This window comes from Mangifera indica, chromosome 7 (genome assembly GCF_011075055.1).
Source record: "Mangifera indica cultivar Alphonso chromosome 7, CATAS_Mindica_2.1, whole genome shotgun sequence".
NCBI lineage: Eukaryota > Viridiplantae > Streptophyta > Magnoliopsida > Sapindales > Anacardiaceae > Mangifera > Mangifera indica.
Genome location: NC_058143.1, coordinates 12,374,414 through 12,401,763, shown reverse-complemented (window position 1 = coordinate 12,401,763; position 27,350 = coordinate 12,374,414). Strand labels below are relative to the sequence as shown.

The following is a 27,350-nucleotide window of genomic DNA, read 5'->3' as shown; positions in this document are numbered from 1 at the left end:
ACCACGTAAAATTCTTGTGTCTATTTTATTTATTCGTTTGGTGTGTGCTTGATTGTGTTTTACGACTTTCTTTTTTTTCTCTTTCGGGGTTAATTTATCCCAACAACTGGTATCAGAGCCTGGTTCATTAGTAGTTGGTTTTGTCGTTTGAGTGGAAGAATATGGGTTCAGAGAAAGACCATTACAAGGTTGAAAAGTTCGATGGGACGAACTTTAGTTTCTGGAAGATGCAGATGGAGGATTATCTGTACCAGAAAGACTTGTACTTACCGCTCAAAGAAAAGCCAACAGACATGAAAGATGAAGATTGGAAAGTTTTAGATCGTAAAGCTCTAGGTGCGATTCGATTGAGTCTATCGAGAGCAGTAGCCTTTAATGTGAAGAATCAAGACACGACAGCGTCTCTCATGAAATCCTTATCAAATCTCTACGAACAACCTTGTATGTAAGCTGACTAAGAGCTTGTATGGCCTCAAGCAAGCTCCACGTCAATGGTACAAGAAATTTGATGGTTTTATGCAAAAGAATGGATACATGAGATGTAATGCTGACCATTGTTGCTACTTCAAGAAGGTTGGTACCAGTTACATTATTTTATTACTTTATGTTGATGACATGTTGGTAGCTGGTGCAGATTTGGAAGATATAAACAAATTGAAGAAACAACTGTCTAGTGAATTTGAGATGAAGGATTTGGGGGTAGCAAAACAGATTCTTGGAATGAGAATTAACAGAGATAAGAAGAGAGGTACATTGCAATTGTCTCAAGCAGAGTACATTCGTAAGGTTCTTCAACGCTTTAGTATGAGTGATGCTAAACCAGTCAAAATTCCCCTAGCCAGTCACTTTAGACTTTCCAAGGATCAGTATCCACAGACAGATGAAGAAAGGGCATACATGGATAAAGTTCCATATGCATCTGCAATTGGAAGTTTGATGTATGCTATGGTTTGCACGAGGCCAGATATTGCTCATGCAGTGGGAGCAGTTAGTAGATTTATGTCTAATCCAGGCAAGCAGCATTGGGAGGTAGTTAAATGGATTTTGAGGTATCTACGAGGTACAACAGAAAAATGTTTATACTTTAAAAAGAGTGATTTGAAGCTACAAGGATATGTTGATGCTGACTTTGCTGGAGAGGTAGATCATAGAAAGAGCACTACAGGGTACGTTTTTACTTTGGGTGCTACAGCCATTAGTTGGGTTTCCCAACTACAGAGGATTGTGACTTTGTCTACGACTGAGGCAGAGTATGTAGCTGTTACAGAAGCAAGCAAAGAACTGATTTGGTTACAAGGTCTGTTAGCAGAATTGGGGTTCAAACAAGTGTTGAATGTGTTGCACAGTGACAGTCAGAGTGCGATACACTTAGCCAAGAATTCGGCATTTCACTCGAGGACCAAGCATATAGGTCTACGATATCATTTCATTCGTACTTTGTTGGATGAAGAAGTGCTGACACTTGTGAAGATTCTTGGAAGTAAAAATCCAGCTGACATGTTGACCAAGCCAGTGACAATCGAAAAACTGGAGCTGTGTTCAGCTTCAGTCGGTCTTCATGGTTGAAGCAAAGGAAGTTGAGTGCACCGTTTTCACTATTCAGAAGAATTGATGATTGCATGTGTTTCAGTCTTCAAGTGGGAGATTGTTAGAATTGTGAAGCCTGAAAGGATTTGAATTCTAGAAGAATTCGGTTTCAAAAACAGGATTAAACTTTATCTGTCCCGAAAGCATACCAAACGAAGTCCGTTTTAAACAAATAAGGTATCATTGGAAAGTTTGTTTCGATACGAATCAAACGCCGCAAAAATCGCAGCCAAAGACGGTCAGACACGCCCTCACTCGCCCCAACAACGTCCGGTGGTCAGTTTTACACGGATTCTTATTTCTTTAAGGTTTTTGAGTCCGAATCAGTTGTGGGTTGTTCCTATCCTATAAATACACATGTTGAACGTCTTATATGTGCATTACATGATGTATTAAGGGTCTCTAAGGGTTTAGGCTTAGATTGACAAGTTTAGGAAGGTGAGAGAGATTTGTGAGGGAGAAATTCGTAATTGAGAGTGAGAGAGACAAAAGTGTCAGTTTGTAATTATCAATTTGATAGTGCAAGAAGTGCTGGTGCACTCCGTGGACGTAGGGAATTTCCTGAACCACGTAAAATTCTTGTGTCTATTTTATTTATTCGTTTGGTGTATGCTTGATTGTGTTTTACGACTTTCTTTTTTTTCTCTTTCGGGGTTAATTTATCCCAACACTCTTCTCATCGCCAATAACCAGCAGAGTTTCTCATTGATCTTGCAAATGGGCACATAAATGACAAAACATTTCCATCAAAAATACAGGCCAAGTTGCCACCTGGAACCGGAAACCAGAGTTGTCAAAATGGAGAGCCCTCTCCTTTTGATGCTCATGAGGTCAGTATCAATAACACTGCCTATAATGATTTTTAGCTATTTGATGAAATACTGTTTCATGTTGATCTGGTTATAGATTTTCTAATATGCAGTACCATGTGGAGGCCTATGAAGCTCGAGGAACGAAAATTGAGAAGAGAAAGGTCTTAAAACCTGCGGTGATAGAAGGTGAGATGGAGATGCAGGAGAAGTTAAATTCCAGGGAAAGTGAAGCAACCTGGTGGGAACAGTTCTCAGTTCTCTTGAGGATAGGTCTTCAGGAGAGACGCTTTGAGTATTTCAGCTGTATCCGTGTGACACAAGTCATCTCTACTGCTATAATTGTTGGCAGTAGACTCTGCTGCCAATATCCTACAATCATGGCCACCAGAGCTCCCACTTCTGAGCCACCTTGATCTTGTCTGGGTTTTCTGATTAAGGAAGAATCACAAGGACCTGAATCAGAGCAACTGAACTGGATTTTCAGGAGAAGCCTGTATGAGTGATAATTGAAAGAAATGTAGTCCACCCATCTCATAAAATATGGAACATTCTGCACCAAATGATTATACAAAACAACACATGAAGTACCAATTATAAGATTGTGTGTGACTAGCTTGAGGCATTTGTTAGACAATTTCTTCTAACCCGGATAAAGAATCCACCAGAGAGCATAAAGGTCATAACAACAATAGATGCCAATGTTGTTGCTTTCTTCACATCCATGAATGCTGCACCGATTACTAGTCTGAGACCCTGAAATTTTCAAGTTCAAAGAAGGTGATATAATTAATCAAGTACAGTAATAAAATGTCTTGATTTCAGATTACTATGAGATGTTTGACACCTGAGAAGCTATCACGCTGAGGAAAACTGTGAGCATTATCAGAGAAAAGGCGGTGAAGTTCATCTTCAATCCGACCATAAGTAGACTGTCACAAAGAGCACAATAGGCAGAATGAGATCCAAGGGAAGATCACTAGTGTTTCTGGGTAAAAAATCGTTGCCTTGCCTGATCCTGAAGTCGCTGTGGAGTTGAAGAGTTCGAACGGCACCAAAGTAGGCCAATGATTATAGCAGTGGTTTGTTTATTGATAAAAAATAAATATATAAATTTCAATTACAACATAATAACAGTTAATACCATATACATTTTTTTTTAAAAATATATTACGCACGAATTACAAAGAATAAACGTAAAACCAAGTGCAGTTGGCAATGTTCAAACAAATCAATTAATTACAAATTCTTGTATTCACATCTCAATCTCTATCACACCATCCCTTTTCTTCTTCTTCCTCTGCAAAGCATATGAATGAACAATATTGAACCAAATCAAAGTTATCACAATTCCTTTTGTTGAAGATAATACTGAATAAATAAAATATGAAATAGCATGATTAATACCATTTTTTGCTGTCTTCCCACAAATTCCTGCCAAAAACAATATATTAGCTTCTTAATAACATATAAACATGATTAAAAAACTTATAAAATAATGTATAAATTAATAAATAAAAACATCCATGGGTGAGGATACAAGAGAGAGAAAATGGATTTTGGCTTGTCTTCTTTTTTATTTACTCAAATTAGATTTTGACATTTCTATATCGTATTCTTTGTTAAATTTTGCCAAACTTATTCGTTCCAACCACATAACATTGACAGAATTATACTGAGTCGTAGTATTCTTTGTTAAATTTCTCTAATAGGAGATGAGAAAAACAATTAGAAGAATTGGAGAGAAAGCAGAGCTGACCCTGCGCGTATACAATTCAAGCAATTAGAAAATAGAAATTAGTTTAGAAATTTGGTTTTTGGATTCTACTACGAAAATTCATGAGTTAGCCATTATCAATAAGCACTGGCATCCAGTAGTAAAACGTTATTCAATCAGTAAGTTAAAATCTACTTGCATAGAATCAATGTTTACGAAAATTTAAAACCTTATCCAAGTATGCAACAAAGTAGCTATTCATAAGATATCCATCAAGTAAAAAGAAATTACCTCACATGGATTTTCAGCCTTCTTCTTCCTCCTCCTCTTCTTCTTTTTCTTCTTCTTCTTCTTTCTCCTCTTCTTCCTATATAAAGCAAACCTTGTGAGTACCACATTAAAAGCTCATACTTTCAAATATAAAACTTAAAGTATCATACATTTCACTTTTGATCATAACAAAATGTCTTTCTTTGTACATAAATATAAATTTTAAAATAAAAACTAAATTTTACCAATGACTTGATTATAAAAACAGGCCAGTTTGACTTTATTTTAATTTAATATCTTTTATCTATTAAAAATACGATTAATTACATTCAAATTACAACTATATATTTATTAATTTAATCATATGAACCATTTCTCTATTAAATGAAATTCATTATTTATTATACATAAAACTAATTACATCATCACTGAAGAATTAAATAGAAGATGTATCTCTTTTATAATAATTGAATACGCACCTTTTAATTCAAGAACTCCTGCAATGTGGTATTAACCTTGCCATTCCGATGCTCTTTCCAATAAAGTTTGGGTGTCAATTGCTCTCCATATCCAAAGGTCTTTATGTTTTCACATCCATATATCCCTAAACTCTCCAGTGTTGGGAATTCAATAGCATATGACCCTGAGCTAAAACAAGTGAGGTTTCCTAAATATACAAGTTGTAAGTTGGACAAACTAGGAAACAACAACCTCTTTATTGATGCTTCTTTTTCTTCTTTCTCATTTGTAATTATTTCATATATTGATGAACACCCCCGAACTACAAGACTTTTGAGCTTTACCAAACATTTCACAATGGAAGGAGAGAAGAGGTTTCCTAATTGTTCACAATCCAAGATGCGTATAAAAGTCAAGTTTTGCAAACTTGGGGAGGTTATAGTGTGGTCTAACTCGTTATCTAAAGCTTCTTTCTTCTCAAAGATTTCCTTTAATTCACCACAATACTCCACATCTATTTCTTCCAAACAAATAAGGCCTTGGAGTAGAGTTGCTGAAAATAGGATTGTTAACTTAGGACATGATCTAATCTCTACTTTCTTCAAGTTTTGAAGGCTTATGGATTGATGGTCACCATTCCATATATGTGACATCTTTGGCAAGTAAAACAATTTTAGATATTCTAATGATGAGAGCAACTTCGATTCTCCTTTTGTAATCTTAATCTCTTCACAATCAAATACATATACCAATGACTCACAATTATATACTATGAAAGTATGAAGATTTTGAAATTTCCGTAACAATTGACTCGGTACAACTTTTAACATCTTATCATACCTTCGCACTTGTAGAACTTTTAGTTTAGAAAATGCTTGGGCTAAAGGCTCTCCGTTGCACACTTCGAGCAAGTTGGGATTAGCATACAAAGACAACTCCTCTAAATTGTGGAAAGTTGAGTTTGGTGTCAATTCCAATGTATTTAGGAACACGTATCATAAAAATAATCAATAAGGTGAAAAGTTTCAGGATTGCACATGGAGACTACTGCACTAAAATTTTAAAAATGAATTCAGAACCGAAGAACTTTCTTTGCCTTTGCTCTTAAAGCTTCTTGGTTCCATCCCCTTATAATGTCTAATATTCTGGCTTTTGGAAAGAGAGCATCAAATATGTAGAGAAACAAATTTACGTAAACTGATATAAAAGGATCAATGCAATTAGATAATAACACCAAATTATGTTAATGTAATTTCACTGTCAGGAATAAGGGTGTTAACGGTCTCATTTGGTCAAGTTAAAAATTTCTTTTAACCAAACCAAACTGTTTTGAGCTTTAAACCAAGCCAAACTAAAAAATTGACGTGGCAACCATTATGGTCTTTTTTTTTTAATTTTTTGGGTAAGAATATTAAAGACAGAAGAAAAGAAGCGGGAACAAAACCGGTAAAACAACTTAAGTTCATCTTCTTCTGCTATCTCCACAAACACAAGATAGACAGGGGACAAAACTTATTAATAGAAGAAGATTGTAAATAGATGACTTCTATCTTCACAAAGGTTTCTTCAAAGATTTTACCGGGACTAATAATTTGTTGCTATTCAACGCCTGCCCAGGACTCCAAGTTCACTGATGTTCAGTAAGGAGTAAGGCCCACACCAGGCCAGCAGTCCAAGAGCAAATTATAATTTACACGTTCCCCAATTTGATCGACCAAACCATGACGCTAAGCAAAAATTTATAAATATCACAAAAAAATTAAATATTTTAATATTGAATTTGGGTATTTGATTTATCAAACTGGTCACTTTGAAAACTCTAATATAAATAGATTAAATTAAAATCGTTTTAATTAATATTTATCAAAATAATATCGTTTTAATACTAAGTCAAACTTAATACTTAATTTGAGTTTGAACTTAAATTAAATTTAAATTTAGACAAACTCAAACTCGATTTAATTTGAATCTAACCTTAATTATAATAAAAGGATCAAATGTCTTATATGTGAAAACCGGGGCTAAACTTACAATAAAATTACAAAGAACAAATACTATTCTATAATTTGAATATTTGGCTTCTAGAACCAAAATGTTCTCCTGGAGTACCTGGATACAGTTATTTTGAAACACAATCATCTTCTCTCCCCATCAATGACTGTGTTTACAAACAACACTGTAATATCTATTATTTAATTATTATTATTATTATTATTGTCATTAGTGTTATTTAAATAGGATAAATGTTATTTTAAGATAAGTTTTAAATTTTTAGAGGATAATATAAGTTCAAATTTAAAAAACATTTTATTAGCTAAAGGTAAGGATAAAGGTCAAACTCATAAAAAAGAGAGAGGATTTTTTTTTAATTGTCAATAAATTGAAAATTAAGTGTGATTTTATTTTTAAAGCTTACGTAGGAAAAAAAGAGAGATTTTAAGTTTTAGTTTTAGAAAAAGAAGAATTGTTGAGAAGGGGGATTAGAATAGTGAAGCAATATTGTTGAAATAATTTCTTGTATTAAGATATTTCTCAACATTTTCATTTGTTTAGGTTTGTTTGTGTTCTATGATTTGAGGGTTGGAGTTTTTTTTTTTTTGAATTTCAATTCAATTGTACTATTGTAAAGTAGAATATGACGTAGTTTGCATTATACATTATTTTTTCTTTGATAGTAGTATATTAATTTGTAAAATGAACAAAAGAAAAAATATATTATTTTTGGATTTTCATTGCTAATATTTATGTAACCCTTGAATGTATCTATTTGTTAATATATTTTTTCATAGTTTGCATTATCTATTTGTTAATAATAATTTTTCATATATATTTTATTCTATATTATTTTACATATCAACTTAATTTTATAAAAATCTGAAATTTTTAGTAGTTTGCTTATATACTAACTTTGTGAATTTAAATTGCTAGTTTAGAGTATTTTAAAATTTTCATTTAAAATGCTATAGAGTATTATTAACCATTTTATGAATTTTATTTGATTTTATAAGTTATTAAAAGGACATAAAATTAGCTAGAATCTTAAGGTGTTAAACTTGGAAATTTTTATAAAGTTTGTAATATTTAGTATTTTTATAGTTTTATTAAACATTTTCAATTTGAATATTTTTTTTATATAAATGAGTATGGAAATTTTCGTAATTGTACTAATTAAATATGATTTATGAAAATTCAGGTATAATTAAGGGTGTTCACCGTCCGATTTTGCACATAAAACCATGCCAAGCATTACACATGGTATACTAGTTTGCAAACTGCCAGCCCAAGCATTACGACATCATCAATTTTAGCTGCAATCATATGTCAAAATCATACCATTGCAATGAGAATACTCATTTACCCATGATGGTTAAAACAAAAAAGATATAATAAAATTTTGTGTATCTATTTTGAATATATAAATGAATACATACTTATGTGTGTTATCATAACACCTAATTATATAAACGCATACATAAATGCGTACCATATCACCGCATACTCAAATGAGATACATATAGTATTACTCAAAAAAACAACATCACAAATTTAAAGAATTTTCTTAAAACCATATCACCGCATCCTATTTGCCTAAACTAGAAAATTTAATCACGTAATGACAATTATAATTAGTATTTAAATTAATATTATTCTTTATTTGTGTATATAATTTTATTTACAAACTTAGACATGGTATTTATTGTCTTACTATTACTGTAAAGCTTGATAAAATTTTTAATGGGATATATCATTATCAAGCACGTGATCAAAGTTTGGAATACAAATTTTCAAGCTAGTTAATTAGTCTGGACAATTGTTGTAATTACTCTGCAACCCTGACATATTTCTTCTAGAATAGCCTTCGGGGGCGTTTGGTTGGAAGATTTTAAGATTACCTTGGTAATCTATCTTTTATTCTCTTATTTGGTTTGTCAGTAATAAAAGATTACAATAATCTTCTATTACCAATACTGACGTGACAGGTAATATAGATGGTAATCTGATTACTACCTTTACCTTAGGTATTTAAAGATCACTGAGGTAATCTTGAGTTTATTATAATTATATTATTATTTATTATTATTTTAGATAAAAATAAATTTATTTTTAATTAATATGACAAATAATATAAAAATATATAAAAATAATTATATTTAAGGGCATTTAAGTAAAATAATTTACTAGTAATCTTTTATTACCTTTAACCAAACACAATAATTATTTATACCTAACAAATTTTATAAACTATAGTAATCATTTATACCCAGTAATCTTTTAAGTAATCTATCTTCAAGGTAATCTTTCTATTTTGATAATAAAACATTACCCAAACCAGACGCCCCTTCATAATCCCAAAAAAAAAACTTTTTAAGGCACACAAATATATTGTTAACTTACAAAGAGAGGATGTGATGTCACGTGCTATTTGTGTTAGTTCATAATAAACCTAATAGTCTTAGATAAATTAATTATTTAAAAGAGATGGAGATTTCCCTAATATTAAAATGACGAAGACTAATGATTTCGAGCTTGTTAAGATGCCCAATTATAAACGTGCCCAAGTTGCAACCATTAACATACAGATGTTACGAGACTTGCTAGCAAAGAAATTGAGTTAGGTAATGGCAAGAGTTGAGTTTCACTCAACCCCTTTATCAACATTCAGATGAATGTTGTTGGGCAAAACCAATTTAGAATTTTGTTGCAGCAGTAAAGAATGCAATTTTGGACATTCCATCCCGATACAACTCCAATAGTGTTTGGCATGAACGAGATACATGTGAGATCTTTATATACATTGTTTATCGGTCAACCTTTTGAACCAATGCCAACTTTTACCAAGAATTTTTAGTTGTACATAGAAGCTATTATAACATACATATCTCAGCCAAATTTGGGATATAAGACAACGACCTCAAATTTACGAATTTCTTTCACCAGTGTGGTCATACTACCAATTTCTTCTTTGCTTCCTTGTGTCAAGACTTGTTGGCTACATCTTTTAAAAGGTTATTCTTGTCTTTCATAACAATCTCTTTAAGCAAGCATGATAAGAGAAAGAAAACGCCAATTAAAGACAAGCATTACATTACAGTATAAAGCAATTCAAGTAGAAAAGAAAGCAAATAGATTATAAATGTTAGCTGGAAATGCAGGAAAGATGTATACTTAGGATGCGTTTGGCTTTGATAGTATTTTATTAAAAACACAAAAAAATTATCATATTAAAAATCAGCATACATAAATAACTATTATGTTTGATTGATTGTAATTAAAAAATAATATTATTTTACTTGAATATTCTTATATATAATTATTATAAAACATTTTTTATGTTATAAAATTATAATAAAATCAAATTTTATTATTTTACTGGAATATTCTTATATATAATTATTATAAAACATTTTTTATGTTATAAAATTTTAATAAAATCAAAATTATCTTTTAATACTTAAAATGGAGGTAGTATTACTCTTCATATTGCTTATGAAATCTTCATTCTAATAAAAAATAACTGAAATTTTTTATTACTTAATAAAACAAGCAAAATAATATATAAATTACGAGAATTATATTTAAATGCACGTTAAAATTTTTCTCTTAAGTTTGTCAATTGAATTGGGCAAGTTTGAGACTCCAAAGTTCAGACTTGAAAATAATGTTTCTGATTGGACAAAATTCGATAAATTTTTGAACAAAAGAATTGCTCAGTATCTTTCACATTCTCATTCCTTCCTCTGATTGTACAAGGACTTCTTGCTGCTTTCTTCTTCATCTTTGTAGGCTTAAACAAAAAGATAACAGAAGACAAATATCTGAAATCTGAAAATAGTCCTTCTACAATTAAATAAAAACTACCAAAATTATCCCTCTGTATAATAATCTATATATCACCTACAATTAAATATATTATGATCCTCTTCAAATATCTACTAATTGCAAAAAGAGAGGATAAGACTATATATACACACATATACATATACATATACATTCAAACATATATTTTTTTTCTCACAAACTAATTATCAAATAAAGTAAAAAAAACCAAAAATACATCGAATCAACCATAATGTTAATCTTACCAAATTAATAATCATGAAAAATATTCCACCAATTATCAATAAAAGGTAGATTCTAATGTATGAAAACTTGTAGGCACTTGCAAAATTTGGGGATTTGCTTGCACAGAAAACTGCACACATGCAAAACAATATTGATACTTGTTGACTGTTGCACAAGAGATCCAAAGTACTTGCACTAGCGTTCAAACCCATGTTTAGAAGGCCCTAGTTGTAAGTTCTGATACGGTCTAACCGGTCACCACTACCAATCTATTTACAGTGATAAGATCCTTTCATCATTATGGAAAATAACAAACAAAAAACAATAGTAAACTTGCTCATCTTCATGTCCCAGTCACTCTCACCTGCTCTGATCGAAGTTTTGATCTTCTCATCTGAATTCTTAACCTTTCCATTTCATACAGCTTTGCACACAAAACCTTAAGTGCTTTACCTTTGTTCTGTTATAAAGACCAAAAAGGCAAAAGACCCATAAGGAAAGAAAAACCAAAATTGATGATATATAAAGCACTCAGCCCATAGATTACTGTACCTAGCTTACTTAATATTGAGGGATGATGATACTGTACTGCAGCTATACTAAGAGACTTAACATTAATAAATTGCACATAAATGGTGTAATAATTCAAGATCCATTGCCTGTAAAACTACATCCTCATTTTCTCCCTTGTTATGATTCATAGATGTAGCTCAATTCATGCTAACTTAATGAAATACAGAAAAGGAAAAAGGAGGTCTTCTGACAAGTTTATATCAGTAGGGATTGGAATTTCAATAGTTAGAGTCAACAAGTCATCTTTTTATTGTTAGCAAACTAGAATATTGAAGTTAGCTAAAGGTAAGGATAAAGGTCAAACTTGTCAAAAAGAGAGAGGATTTTTTTTTAATTGTCAATAAATTAAAAATTAAGTTTGATTTTATTTTTAAAGCTTATGTAGGAAAAAAAATGGAGGATATTTTCTTTCAAAGTAAAAAGAGAGATTTTGAGTTTTAGTTTTAGAAAAAGAAGAAAGAAGAATTGTTGAGAAGGGGGATTAGAATAGTGAAGCAATATTGTTGAAATAATTTCTTGTATTAAGATATATCTCAACATTTTCATTTATTTAGGTTTATTTGTGTTCTATGATTTGAGGGTTGGAGTTTTTTTTTTTAAATTTCAATTCAATTGTGCTATTACAAAGTAGAATATGTCGTAGTTTGTATTATACATTATTTTTCTATAATAGTAGTATATTAATTTGTAAAATAAACAAAAGAAAAAATATATTATTTTTGGATTTTCATTGATAATATTTATGTAACCCTTGAATGTATCTATTTGTTAATAATAATTTTTCATATATATTTTATTCTATATTATTTTACATATCAACTCAATTTTATAAAAATGTGAAATTTTTGGTAGTTTGCTTATATACTAACTTTGTGAATTTAAATTGCTATAGAGTATTATTAACCATTTTATGAATTTTATTTGATTTTATAAGTTATTAAAAGGACATAAAATTAGCTAGAATCTTAAGGTGTTAAACTTGGAAATTTTTATAGAGTTTGTAATATTTAGTGTTTTTATAGTTTTATTAAACATTTTCAATTTGAATATTTTTTTTATATAAATGAGTATGTCTAGCTCTACTATGGAAATTTTCATAATTTTACAAATTAAATATGATTTATGAAAATTGTTATAAGATTGAGTATTAAACTTGTGGCAGAGTCTGTGACTTGTGAAAATAATTTAATTTCTAGAGCTTTCTGAATTATTTTTGACTTAAATATTTTTTTATAAATAAATTACATGAGTAGTTTAATTGTGAAAATTTTTACAATTTTACAAATTATATGATATTTATTAAAATTATTATAAGATTGTGCGTCCAATCTAGAAGATGTTCGACAGTGTTAGTGATCTGGCAAAAAGATGTGTTTTACCTAGCTTTTAAAATTATTTTTAAGTTGAATTTTTTTATTTAAACCATCAATATGTGAAGTTTATTTCTGCAAAATTTCATAATTGTTTGATTTATATAGAATTTTATAAAATTACTAGCAACTTGTGCTATCAAACCTAAAAATTGTTGACAGTGTTCTTTAGTTATAGAAGAAATTAATTTTCAAGAAGTTTTTATATCCTTTTAAGCTGAATATTTTTCTGGTAAACTATTTATATGTCTATTTTTTTCCTTGGCAAGTTTTGTAATATTTCAATTTGTATAGAAATGTATAAAATTCATAGAACAAAGGTTGTACATTATAGACATGTGCTAATTAGGTCTAGGGTTGTTCATTTGAATACCTTTAGAATTTGTGAAATCAGGTTTGAATTGAGGTTTTTCAATGGAATCAAAAGGGATTTCTAAGAGTCATTGATATAAGTTGAATTCATTGATTTTGGTTAGGAATCCGAGTAGGGTTTACATGGTAGCTTGAAACATGTAAGAGTTGTGTAGATCTTTGCTCTTAATCGAGATAAGTAGAAACTATTCTTTTTATATGCATATAAATGTTTTATGTTTAAAAATGATAGTCAAATTTGAAAATTTTGGTTTTCGTAAATTATATAATATTTTATACATGTTTTTTATTAAACCCAAATGTTTATACAAATGTTTTTGTAACTTATATAAATATTTCATTTTTTTTATATATAAATATTTTCGTAAGTTATATAAATATTTCATTTTGTGTATATATAAATGTTTTCATCAGTTATAAGTTATATGAATAATTTATTCTGTTTATATATAAATGTTTTTGTAAGTTATATAAATATTTTGTTTTGTTTTATACAAATGTTTTCATCAAGGAAATAAATATACTTTTGTAAACATTTCTTTTAAAACAAAAATTTATATAAACATTTTTATAAGTTATATAAATATGTCGTTTTATGTGTATATAAAGATTGATATATGCTATTTCTTTACTCGAGATTGATATATGATTTTTTTTTTAATTCAAAATTTATATATGATATTTTTTACTTGAGATTGATATATATGAAAAGTTCAGATGTATTTTGATATTTATACATTGTTTTAGATGCTTAAATATTTGATTTTATTTGCCCCTTTTTGTTAGTATTTAAATTAAATATTTTTATAAGCATATTTTCGTTTAGTTTAAGCACGCTAGTTAATTGTAATTACTCTGCAACCTTGACATATTTCTTCCAGAATACCCTTCATTATCCCCAAAAAACTTTTGAGACAGACAAATATATTGTTAATTTAAGAAGAGAGGATGTGCTGTCACATGCTATTTTTGTTAGGTCATAATAGATGTACCAATTTCTTCTTTGCTTCCTTCTGTCAAGACTTGTTGGCTACATCTTTTAGAATGTTATTCTTTTCTTTCATAACAATCTCTTTTATGAATAAATAATCAATTAGATTCTCATGATGAGAGAAAGAAAACGCCAATAAAAGACAAGCGTTACAGTATAAAGCAATTCAAGTAGACAAGAAAGCAAATAGATTATAGATTCCATTCCATACTGTGTCTTGCCTCTCAAGGCTTCTTTTGTTCCATTACTCTTTTCTTTCAAAACTTTTCTCGGATAGAATCTCGTATTCTTCTATCTGAAACAATAATTTGATATGAATAATTTACACATTTCCGAAAGCCAAAGCATATGATCCATTAAACCATTAAATTCTAAATAGGATGAGGAAGACCCAGTTGCTGTGGATATTAATATATAGTGTGGCATTTCATATTATAAATGTGATGTTGCATCTTCAATGAGACTGAGATATAAACTCTAGTAAAATTCCCACAGCACTGATATAAAAATATAAATCCAAAACAAAACAGAAAGCAGAAGACTAATTTTCTCTAATTCCAACAATAATTTAAAACAAGTTAACTAGATGGTTGAGTACTTACACCAAATAATGGAAAAGTTTAGGGTTTAGACTGATTTTCATAATTTTTTTTTCTCTAGTTTCAATGGCCTTTGCTCTCAATTAAAGCTTACTTTTCTTTTAATTTATAATCTTTGAAGTATAAATACAACTCAGACAGATCTGTTTCTTTTTAATTCTAGAAGTACTTGATATAATTTACTGATTCCAGAAAAAATTGATACCTTAGCAGATGTACCTCACAATTTTGACAACGGATTGATTATTTCGATAATTTTTTAATAGTTAAGATAGATGTAGTATTATCTCTTATATTACTTATCAAATTACTATTAATAATAAAAAATTATCAAAATCCTTTATAACCTAACAAATAATAAAAATAGGTTATTATCAGAATAATATTTAAATACACGAACCAAATGCCACCTTAAGGTTAAGATTTTTCTCTTCAGTTTGTTAATTGAATTGGACAGGTTTGAGACTCAAAAGTTCAAACTGAAAAAACATGTTTCTGATTGAAAAAATTCGATGAGTTTTTGAACTAAAGAATTATTCAAAATATTCTTCAGGTTGGGGTGAATGGGCCCGAAAATTCCTAAAATTTCAGAATCTAAGGCCCAAACATAAGACCCAATATCTTTCCCATTCTAATTCCTCCCTCTGATTGCACAGCTGCTTTCTTCTTCATCTTTGTAGGCTAGGCTTAAACAAAAAGATAACAGGAGACAAATGTCCGACATGTGAAAATAGTGATGATAGACTACCGAAATTATCCGTACATCCATCGAATTTCACCGCATTCAAAGACTTGGTCCTAGTGAAATTGAAGAAGCCACTGCAAAAAATTTCACCACAGTACAATTATCAGTGGATATCGTACAAGTCCTCCCTTATTTTACGACTGAAACCATCAGCCTTCATCCATGATTCAATTTTGGTCCTTGAGTTTCTCATTTTGCAGGTACTTAAGTACTCCATACGCAACCGTTCCAGCAACAAACAAGACTACTGTTGGAGTGAAAGTCGGATACAGATACTTCACGAACAACCATCAGCCTGCACAATGAAACAGCTAGGTTACAATGTGAAAGCAACATAAAATCATGGTTAAAATGCAACTTCAAATCATTTTCCTATGTTCCTGTTAATGGTGGAAGTAGCATATTAATCACACCATTTGTCTGTAAATCAAGATCCATTGCCTGTAAAACTACATTCTCATTTTTCTCTTGTTATGATTCATAAATGTAGCCCAGTTTATAGTAACTTAATGAAATACGAAAAAGGAAAAAGGAGGTCATTTGAATCAACAAGTCATCTTTCTAGATATTCCATAAAAGGGCAATGAAATTGAAGGAAAGCTGGCACTCAAACATAGGCCTTAATAGAACATGTTACGAAGGAATGGTGATCAACAAACTGATCCAGCTTGCATATTTCAATCGATTACTCAGGAATGTAGGTAAAAAATCTTTACCATATGTTGAGATCGTTCATCTTGGATGGATTCAGTCATCCCTGTTGGAATATGATTTATTTGGACAGCAGTATTGGTGGTATTTGCATGCTGACCACCTGAACCACCAGATCTATAAGTATCAATCCCCAAATCTTCATTCCTCAACTGGAAATCTACCTGCAAATCCTCAAAACATAGAAATCAGTGAGATTGAGCATCATAAAATATTATAATACTTTTGATGGAAATCTAATAGCAAAGGTTTATGCACGCGGGACCAAAAATGCAAATGGAGGCAGAGAGCAGGAGGGCAGTTTGGAAAATCCAGAAGATATTGAAGCTACTAATTTTGGGCAACCAGAATATATGCAGGGCAGCAGATAGATCCCAGCATATAAGAGGAAACAAAGAAGATAATGGGCAGAAAAATATATTATTATTGATTTGGGGAATATTGTCATTAATATAGGAAATATTGACATTGATTTTGTTTTCTAAAATAACTCAATGTTTTGACTTAAATCCTTCCCGGAGGGAGGCTAGACTATCATGGTTATTATAATGAATTATAATTGGTGTTATTAATAGGGGAAATTTTAAAAACTAGGCAAAATTAAAGGGGTCTAAGCGAAATTACCCAAAAAATTCAGGTTTAAGCAAAAATGCCCAGGTTTTGTGAAATGACGAAACTACCCCATATATAAACACAGCAAATTTTCACTGTGCAATTCAAAGAAAATTCGAATTTTTTCCACATCCCACGGCAATCCCACGGCGAACGTCATTTCCGTCGATTTTCTTGCTTTCCGGCAACCGAAAATGGAAAATAATGTTATCACATCTCCTGTAATCTTGTTTGGATCAAGTTATTGCTCATATTATTAAGATTTGATTGAGATTTTTCGGTTTAAAATTTTAGGGTTTACGGTTTGAACAATGCTTAAATTGTTTTGATTCTTGGTTGTTTTTGTTGAATTAATTGAGGGGTTTTATGTTATACAACGTGTAGATTCGATTTATGTGAAAATCGGAGGCTGAAACGACCAAATTTGGCCGGAAATGACTGCCGAAGAGATCGGCAGTCCGACGTGGGAACAGTGTTTCCCACGTCAAAATCATGCCTCCCACGTTCAGCCAAATTCAGGGGGGTAAATTAGCTTTTTAAAACTAATGGGGAGTCGTGGGAGACGCATTAGCCCACGTGGGGTTTTTTTGAAATTTTGTCACGTCAACGTGACTTTTGCGAAATTACGAAAATGTCCCACAGCCAAATTTCTTATTTCCCACGTTAATATTTGCGAATTTACTGTGCATTGCTTTCAAATTTCAAAACTTTTTCCGTCACCACGTTCATCCCACGGCCGACCAGATTTCCGTCGATTTTCGTGATTTCCGGCATCGGCAAATGGCAAAGAAGGTTAGTATATCTCCCGTAATCTTGTTTGGATCAAGTTATTGCTCATATTATTGAGATTTGATTGAGATTTTTCGGTTTGAAATTTTAGGGTTTACGGTTTGAACAATGCTTAAATTGTTTTGATTCTTGGTTGTTTTTGTTGAATTAATTGAGGGGTTTTGTGTTATACAACGTGTAGATTCGATTTATGTGAAAATCGGAGGCTGAAACGACCAAAATTTGGCCAAAAATGACTGCCGAAGAGATCGGCAGTCCGACGTGGGAACAATGTTTCCCACGTCAAAATCGTGCATCCCACGTGCAGCCAAGATTGGCTGTTTTTAGGGGGGTAAAGTAGCTTTTTTAAACTATTGGGAAGCCTGTAAAATTCCTTAGAACACAGTGGACCTGTTAGAGTTAGAGTTTTCATGAGGGGGTAAATTGATACTTTTTTTATCTAGGGTTTTTGATTATGTAATTTTCGAATTTTATATCCGTTTTTTCTGTTCTAGGGTATTTCAACTTTTAGAATTCGAATTTCAATTCCGTTTTTTCGGATTTCATCGTTTTACGAGATATGGACTCGTATTTTTCAGATTTCCGAAGGATTTTTTTATTGTTCCCATTCTAGGGTATTTCAACTTTTAGAATTCGAATTTCAATTCCGTTTTTTCAGATTTCATCGTTTTACGAGATATGGACTCTTATTTTTCAGATTTTCGAAGGATTTTTCGATTGTTCCCATTCTAGGGTATTTCAACTTTTAGAATTCGAATTTCAATTCCGTTTTTTCGGATTTCATCGTTTTACGAGATATGGACTCTTATTTTTTAGATTTCCAAAGGATTTTTCGATTGTTGCCATTCTAAGGTATTTCAACTTTTAGAATTCGAATTTCAATTCCGTTTTTTCGAATTTCACCGTTTTACGAGATATGGACTCGTATTTTTCAGATTTCCGAAGGATTTTTCGATTGTTGCCATTCTAGGGTATTTCAACTTTTAGAATTCGAATTTCAATTCCGTTTTTTCGGATTTCATCGTTTTACGAGATATGGACTCGTATTTTTCAGATTTCTGAAGGATTTTTCGATTGTTCCCATTCTAGGGTATTTCAACTTTTAAAATTCGAATTTCATTTCTGTTTTTTCGGATTTCATCGTTTTACGAGATATGGACTCTTATTTTTCAGATTTTCGAAGGATTTTTCGATTGTTGTCATTCTAGGGTATTTAAACTTTTAGAATTCGAATTTCAATTCCGTTTTTTCGGATTTCATCGTTTTACGAGATATGGACTCTTATTTTTCAGATTTCCAAAGGATTTTTCGATTGTTGTCATTCTAGGGTATTTCAACTTTTAGAATTCAAATTTCAATTCCGTTTTTTCGAATTTCACCGTTTTACGAGATATAGACTCGTATTTTTCAGATTTCCGAAGGATTTTTCGATTGTTGCCATTCTAGGGTATTTCAACTTTTAGAATTCGAATTTCAATTCTGTTTTTTCGGATTTCATCGTTTTACGAGATATGGACTCGTATTTTTCAGATTTCCGAAGGATTTTTCGATTGTTCCCATTCTAGGGTATTTCAACTTTTAGAATTCGAATTTCAATTCCGTTTTTTCAAATTTCACCGTTTTACGAGATATGGACTCGTATTTTTCAGATTTCTGAAGGATTTTTCGATTGTTCCCATTCTAGGGTATTTCAACTTTTAGAATTCGAATTTCAATTCCGTTATCAGGCAGTTAAATCTTGTTTTTTTAAGTTTTGTCATTTCCTTTTTTATTATTTGGTATTTTTCATCTTTTTATGTTTTTTCCACGTATACATTTGTTTACATATTTGTTTTTACTCATGTCTAAGGAATTTTTTACATTGTCTCAGGATATTTCTCGCAAAAGAAGACGGGTTGGCACAGAGCTACGTTTTTCCCCGAGAGTCGTCTACCTCTATGCGTCGACGATTAGCGACGCAGTTGTATTTTCACTGTATCGAGTAGCTCACGGATGTATATTTATCGTTATTCCTATGTTTAGATGTATATATTTATTGTATGTGTATATGTGTATGATATACTTTATTTGTGGTTATATATGGATGTGTATTGTATTTGATTTCATTTTTTAAATAATCTTGTCGTGATCTTCTTTTTTGCCGACACCGAAATTATTGCAAGCTCAGAGAGGTCAGTGATGCATTCTTTAATTCTCATAAGAAACCAACACCACGTGTCGTGATCTTCTTTTTTGCCGACACCGAAACCAATAGGGTATATTTGATTATTACCATCAAGAGCCACCGCAATAAATAAATGCCCCAGATATCGACCTTTAAGGAAAGCAGCGTCAATGCAAATAACGGGGCGAAGATATTGACTAAATGCACGAACGGAACATCCTAACGCCATGAAAAAATTTGTAAATCGATGCTCATCATCTGTTTCAATAGCAGTAACGGTGCCCGGATTAGTACGTTGTAAATTGTAACAATAATCTGGTAACAACATAAAATATTCCTCCGGTGAACCCCTCAATGAATTGATAGCCCAATTTCTTGCCCGCCAAGCCTGTGAGTAGGAAATATCAATTTTATATCGGTCGGCGATGTCTACAATTATTTCTTTAGGCCGATAAATTCAATCAATCATCACAAACTTTGATCTCATTAATTGACCTAAAGCTCGGGCGCCAGCTTGTCTGTGATGTGGCAAGATTTGATCAACTAAACATGTGTGGGTAGGATTCATAGAGTTGATACCCCACACATCACCAACAGTGGACTTGGTTGCATGTATATACCACTTACAATTTTCAACCGTGCACTTAATTTCCCACCGTTTCTTGTCAGACTTTTTGACATCAAATTGAAATCCTTTCAGTAAGGCGAATTGCTTCACAGCGTCTTTCAATTGGACTTTATTATGAAAAATATCCCCTATCTTGACACCATGCTCCTCTCGGATCGATCTGGAACTACCTGATGATGCTGATGGCTGTGGAGGAAAATCAGGAAGCCACCTAAATGGATCAGTGGGGACATTGTCAAAAAATGGCCTAGAATAATTTCCACCACCTGAAATAGGATCTTCAAGCTGTAAACTATCCATACCCTCGGTAACTGATGCCATATACTCAGGCTCTACATCTTGTGAAAGAATGTCGGGCATATCATTTCCATCAAAGTCACCCCAATAGGGAACTATATCTTTTTCTCCATGAGCCCATGAGTTTGCAATATACAACGGGTCATTACTGAAATCAATTAACTTTTCCAAATCATATTCTTTTTTGACCCAACTACTTTCGTTTTCATCTTCATCTTCATCTTCATCCTCCTGCCCTTCAATTGGGGTACATGTAACAAATACAAGAATACATTCCTGAAAGTACTGGGAACTATCAAGAAGACCCTGGACATCTTCATCATTTTGGATCTGGATGGGGCCGTCGAGCTCAATTTTTCTTGGCTTCATTGATACTTGAATGTAGTTTTTCATTGGATCAATACTGCAAGACTCCGTCAAAAGCTCAATAAATCCCTTGAATGTTGTTCCATAAGGGATTTTAATCAATTGTTTGGCTCCTCCAACATATTTCATTGTGTTGTTGCGACCTTGAATCCATTCTCCCTGATAACGAACTGATGCATAACCATCCATTTTAATTATGAATCCTGCAATGACCAGTTTTTGAAGATAATTATTCATTTATAATAAAAAAATCAATAATAACTATGAAAAACAGTCGTACAATTATTAATAATTAAGAAAAACTCCTAATATTTTTCTAATAATTTTTTATCCCCCTATAATTATTTGACAATTTATATAACAATTTATATAACACTTTCGTATGTTATTTTACCCCTCAAAATGCATCTATATGTTTGTAACGTTCCATTTAAAACGTTTTTATAATATCTATACTTTGAAATAGATATTCAAATTCTATACTTTGAAATACTTTAAAATGTCAATAATAAAAAATTTCTTCAGAAATCTAGAAAATACTAGTGGATATATCTTAAAACGATAAAATTCAAAAAAACAGAACTGAAATTCAAATTCTAAAAGTTGAAATACCCTAGAATGGTAATAATCGAACAATTCTTCGAAAATCAGAAAAATACAAGTTGATATATCCTAAAACGGTGAAATTCAAAAAAACAGAATTGAAATTTGAATTCTAAAAGTTGAAATACCCTAGAATAACATCAATCGAAAAATTCTTCAGAAATCTTAAAAATACGAATCGATATATCCTAAAAGGATGAAATTCGAAAAAACGGAACTGAAATTCGGAATCTAAAAGTTGAAATACCCTAGTATGGCAACAATCGAAAAATTCTGTAAAAATCTGGAAAATGTGAATTGATATATCCTAAAGGAGTGAAACTCGAAAAAACCTATAATTTCAATTATAATGCGCCTACCATGTTTAATATGAAAATGCGCCCTAATTTTAATAACATTTCATTTGACATTTTAGAAAAAGTAATTAAATAAATAAATAAATATCAAAATGCCTTTATAATGTAAAATATCTAAAAACCCCCCATATTTATCCTAAATTACATTTAACCCCTTATACTTGTGAAGCATTGCATTTAACCCCCATATTATGGCATAAAAACTAAACTTAACAAATGAAATTAAGTTTTAGACTAAGATAGGCATAAATACCTTTTTTTGATGAATAGTGTTTTTTCGAGTCGAACACAGAAATACGAACTTCTTCCGTCCGAACGAATCCCTACTAATTGATGTTGAAAAAAAATGAAAGTGAGAGTGAGTGTTTGAGTGATATGAGAAGTGTGTGTAAATAAAATGAGTGAGGAGGGTTTATATAGATGAGGGGAAGGGTAATTTTGACATTTTAGAAAAAGTTTGAAATAAATAAATAAATATGAAAATGCCTTTACAATGTAAAATATCCAAAAACCCCTCATATTTATCTAAAATTATTTAAACCCCCATAATGAGTGGGGGAGTTATATAAATGAAGGGAAGGGTAATTTTGACATTTTAGAAAAAGTTTGAAATAAATAAATAAATATCAAAATGCCTTTATAATGTAAAATATCCAAAAACCCCTCATATTTATCTAAAATTACATTAAAACCCTATAATAAGTGGGAGAGTTATATAAATATGAGGGGAAGGGTAGTTTTGGTATTAAAAAAGGTCATAGGCATTTTTTTTTTTTGAAACAGTGATTTTGGGCATTTTGGCTTGGAAATAGTGATTTTGGGTATTTTTGCTTAATGAGAGGGCATTTTGGCCATTTTTTAAAATTTCCCTATTAATAGTATCTGCTATTTCTCTGCTGTTGAATTGCTTGAGCTGTTTTCTCCAATTTTTAGTTGTCGTATTGCATTCAGATTGTGGAAATATTGCTTGAGTGATTGAGGTGAGTTGGAGGGGAAGGAAAGCCTCACCTGGAACCATCTGGAGGAGCTATTCAGTAGCTGGAACAGTCAGTTTGGTGGTCTGCTTGCTGTCAATTCATGGGTACGTATCAACTTCCAATACTGCAATGGTGACAGTTGTAAAGAAAAATGACCATAAAATTGTGGCACCATAACAAAAATTATCATTCAATCAACTTCAATTCGTTTAGCACCTCATCAGCCTGAGGAAGGATAGGAACAGAGACAGCACTGGTATGACCTCGTCCAGACTTCTCTGTCACAAGAACACACTGCAAAATGGTAACTGTTTGTAATTTCAGCTACAGTACCATACATTGCAAGTCAAAGGGCTTACAGTTGAAACCTTAACTCCATGAATTCCACTGATGCGTACCTGATTATAATGCTTTATTGTGGCAGCTGCTGTTGTCCTCTGGTCGCTTTTCAGCAATCGGATGCCTGGAAATATTATTGTTTGTAAAAGAATTGTAATGCTGATTTTGTAAAGAGGCTGTAATATTCAAGTTATAATACTGAATAAATCAACCCTTTATTAAATGGAAAATAGTGCAGAGTACACTGTTTTATTGGCCAAATAAGAAATAAACAGAACACCCAAAACAATGAAGAAACAAAGCAAATACTCAGGAACTGCAGTGAACAGTTTCCAGAGTCCCTAGGCTACCAAGCCTCAACCCAACCTAAAGGTTTACTAATTTTCTGGATGCTCCCCTCTAAGACTTTCCTCCTCTTTTAACGTTATCTTGCCTTCCTGTAAATCAACCTCATTATCCCATTGATTGCTCTGATTTGGATTTGGATCTGCCAACTGTTTTTGGGCTGTTGGAGATGCATTTCCTCTTTTGCCCTTCCTGTTATAAGTTCTGATGATTGGGGGTCTATCAATAAACTCTCAAATTTAAGTTTCCCATAGACACCAGCTCCTGAGATTGCTGCACTAGCTTCCTGGTTAAGAAAAGGACAAACCAGAGATTTATAAAACAGTTACAAGGTAATTCCATCTCCTAAAACTCTGCCAACATTTTGTAATGAATTCACTGAGTTCTAAGCTGAGGACTTGTCAAATACTAAAATCTGGATAGCCAAAATTTATCCCTAGCATGTGGTACCAAGGGGAGTTGAAACCCGGGGCTAACTGCTAATATAATAGTATATCTTTGCCTTACATACGCATGGAAAGACTTAGACTAAATGTGTGTTAAAATTCAAAATCCTGCAAGAGCAATGAGTTTTACATAGGAGCTGGGATTCTAGAGTCTATAAATGTGGAAATAAACTGCTTAATTATTTCATGGTTTCCCAAATGAAAGGAAAAAAAGGAAAACCACTAAACACATAAAAATGATAACCGAAGAAAGTGAAAGTCACATTCTTTGGTTTGGTGTCTTTAGTCTGAGGTCCAAATATGACTATTCTACTAAAGTTTAGGATTCTATAGTTTTACATTATAGTAGCATCAGAAATAGTAGTTGGCTTTCTATGTCACAATCTACCCACCTCTGGAAAATCTCTTCAAAACCAGACAGCATGTGTGTTATGAACATGATGTAGATCTATTTGCAAGTAAAATACTAAATTATATTTAAAAAATTTTATAGTAATATAGCACATAATACCAGAATTATAGGCAAAAATCTCAGAGTGTACCCCTGCTTAGCAAGTGCTTGAAGGAGCAGACCATTGCCATTCCCAGCATCAAGTATACTCCAGCTAGATAAGTACGTGGCAAAATATTACCACTGCAGTTGAAGACATAGACAGCAAGGCACCAACAAATACCCCATCTGAAGCCTTACCACCACAAAACTGCAGAAGGCAAATAGATGTATCCATCAAAAACTCAAAGCATAATATCAATGAACATACCAGTAGGAAACATAATAAAAAGAGATGTGCATGCAGCATTATAAATCAATAAACATACTAATGTGAAAATCAAAACAGTGGGTCCAGGCCTCTCTGAAGAAACCATATCCAAACACTAAGAATCAAATGATAATTTGTCAATCAATGGTTCATCACCACCAACGTTTCTCTCCCAAATTTTATACCACCTGCACAAACACAACAACAACTTAGTCTATCAAAAATAATAAAAACAATAACAATTAACAATAATACGCATCAAAATTTACAAAACGAAAAGAAAAATTTCCACAAAATAAGGATGCATGAACACAAACAACTCCCTGCATTCTCCATCATCAAAACCAAAGATTCACGAATCATCACCTTAGATTTTGCTCCCTATTTTCATACATTCATCAAATCATAGGCATTAGTAATTTTAGTCACAACAAATAATCAATTCTACATGAACCACTCAAAGCTCATATACATGCCATATTTCTATTCAATCGGTTGATCTCTTCTCATCGCCAATAACCAGCAGAGTTTCTCATTGATCTTGCAAATGGGAACATAAATGACAAAACATTTCCATCAAAAATACAGGCCAAGTTGCCACCTGGAACCAGAAACCAGAGTTGTCAAAATGGAGAGCCCTCTCCTTTTGATGCTCATGAGGCCAGTATCAATAACACTGCCTATAATGATTTTTAGCTATTTGATGAAATACTGTTTCATGTTGATCTGGTTATAGATTTTCTAATATGCAGTACCATGTGGAGGCCTATGAAGCTCAAGGAACGAAAATTGAGAAGAGAAAGGTCTTAAAACCTGCGGTGATAGAAGGTGAGATGGAGATGCAGGAGAAGTTAAATTCCAGGGAAAGTGAAGCAACCTGGTGGGAACAGTTCTCAGTTCTCTTGAGGATAGGTCTTCAGGAGAGACGCTTTGAGTATTTCAGCTGTATCCGTGTGACACAAGTCATCTCAACTGCTATAATTGTTGGCAGTAGACTCTGCTGCCAATATCCTACAATCATGGCCACCAGAGCTCCCACTTCTGAGCCACCTTGATCTTGTCTGGGTTTTCTGATTAAGGAAGAATCACAAGGACCTGAATCAGAGCAAATGAACTGGATTTTCAGGAGAAGCCTGTATGAGTGATAATTGAAAGAGATGTAGCGCACCTATCTCATAAAATATGGAACATTCTGCACCAAATCATTATACAAAACAACACATGAAGTACCAATTATAAGATTGTGTGTAACTGGCTTGAGGCATTTGTTAGACAATTTCTTCTAACCCGTATAAAGAATTCACCAGAGAGCATAAAGGTCATAACAACAATAGATGCCAATGTTGTTGCTTTCTTCACATCCATGAATGCTGCACCGATTACTAGTCCGAGACCCTGAAATTTTCAAGTTCAAAGAAGGTGATATAATTAATCAAGTACAGTATTAAAGTGTCTTAATTTCAGATTACTATGAGATGTTTGACACCTGAGAAGCTATCACGCTGAGGAAAACTGTGATCATTATCAGAGAAAAGGCGGTGAAGTTCATCTTCAATCCGACCATAAGTAGACTGTCACAAAGAACACAATAGGCAGAATGAGATCCAAGGGAAGATCACTGGTGTTTCTGGGTAAAAAATCGTTGCCTTGCCTGATCCTGAAGTCTCTGTGGAGTTGAAGAGTTCGAACGGCACCAAAGTAGGCCAATGATTATAGCAGTAGTTTGCTTATTGATAAAAAATAAATATATAAATTTCAATTACAACATAATAACAGTTAATACCATATACATTTTTTTAAAAAAATATATTACGCACGAATTACAAAGAATAAACGTAAAACCAAGTGCAGTTGGCAATGTTCAAACAAATCAATTAATTACAAATTCTTGTATTCACATCTCAATCTCTATCACACCAACCCTTTTCTTCTTCTTCCTCTGCAAAGCATATGAATGAACAATATTGAACCAAATCAAAGTTATCACAATTCCTTTTCTTGTAGATAATACTGAATAAATAAAATATGAAATAGCATGATTAATACCATTTTTTGCTGTCTTCCCACAAATTCCTGCCAAAAACAATATATTAGCTTCTTAATAACATATAAACATGATTAAAAAACTTATTAAATAATGTATAAATTAAAAAATAAAAACATCCATGGGTGAGCATACAAGAGAGAGAAAATGGATTTTGGCTTGTCTTCTTTTTTATTTACTCAAATTAGATTTTGACATTTCTATATCGTATTCTTTGTTAAATTTTGCCAAACTTATTCGTTCCAACCACATAACATTGACAGAATTATACTGAGTCGTAGTATTCTTTGTTAAATTTCTCTAATAGGAGATGAGAAAAACAATTAGAAGAATTAGAGAGAAAGCAGAGCTGACCCT

At 31.9% G+C, this 27,350-nt stretch overlaps 2 protein-coding genes and 1 long non-coding RNA gene across 4 annotated transcripts in view; 2 read left to right on the top strand and 1 right to left on the bottom strand.

The window, feature by feature from the left end:
* LOC123220038 (60S ribosomal protein L13-1) overlaps nt 1-27,350 on the top strand; it is a 67,748-nt gene that overhangs the window by 21,366 nt on the left and 19,032 nt on the right. The gene's annotated exons all lie outside the window — the stretch shown is intronic.
* On the top strand, nt 162-1,666 carry LOC123220775 (retrovirus-related Pol polyprotein from transposon TNT 1-94). Its single transcript, XM_044643367.1, has 2 exons — nt 162-441; nt 626-1,666. The coding sequence occupies exons 1-2, from the start codon at nt 162-164 to the stop codon at nt 1,564-1,566; spliced, it is 1,221 nt and encodes a 406-aa protein (XP_044499302.1). The 3' UTR covers nt 1,567-1,666.
* LOC123220043 lies at nt 15,534-23,443 on the bottom strand. 2 transcript variants are annotated; one of them, XR_006502974.1, is made up of 5 exons: nt 23,427-23,443; nt 23,275-23,352; nt 23,090-23,182; nt 16,272-16,430; nt 15,534-15,850 (listed from the first exon to the last, which is right to left on the bottom strand). It is a non-coding gene; the product is annotated as an uncharacterized LOC123220043 (long non-coding RNA). The 2 variants fall into 2 exon arrangements; XR_006502973.1 differs by lacking the exon at nt 23,427-23,443 and having other exon boundaries at nt 23,275-23,411.

Coding starts and splice junctions, on each gene's coding strand:
- LOC123220775 (XM_044643367.1), top strand. CDS start 162: ATGGGTTCAGAGAAAGACCATTACAAGGTTGAAAAGTTCGATGGGACG. Junction 442..625: donor AAATCTCTACGAACAACCTT/GTATGTAAGCTG, acceptor ACATGTTGGTAG/CTGGTGCAGATTTGGAAGAT.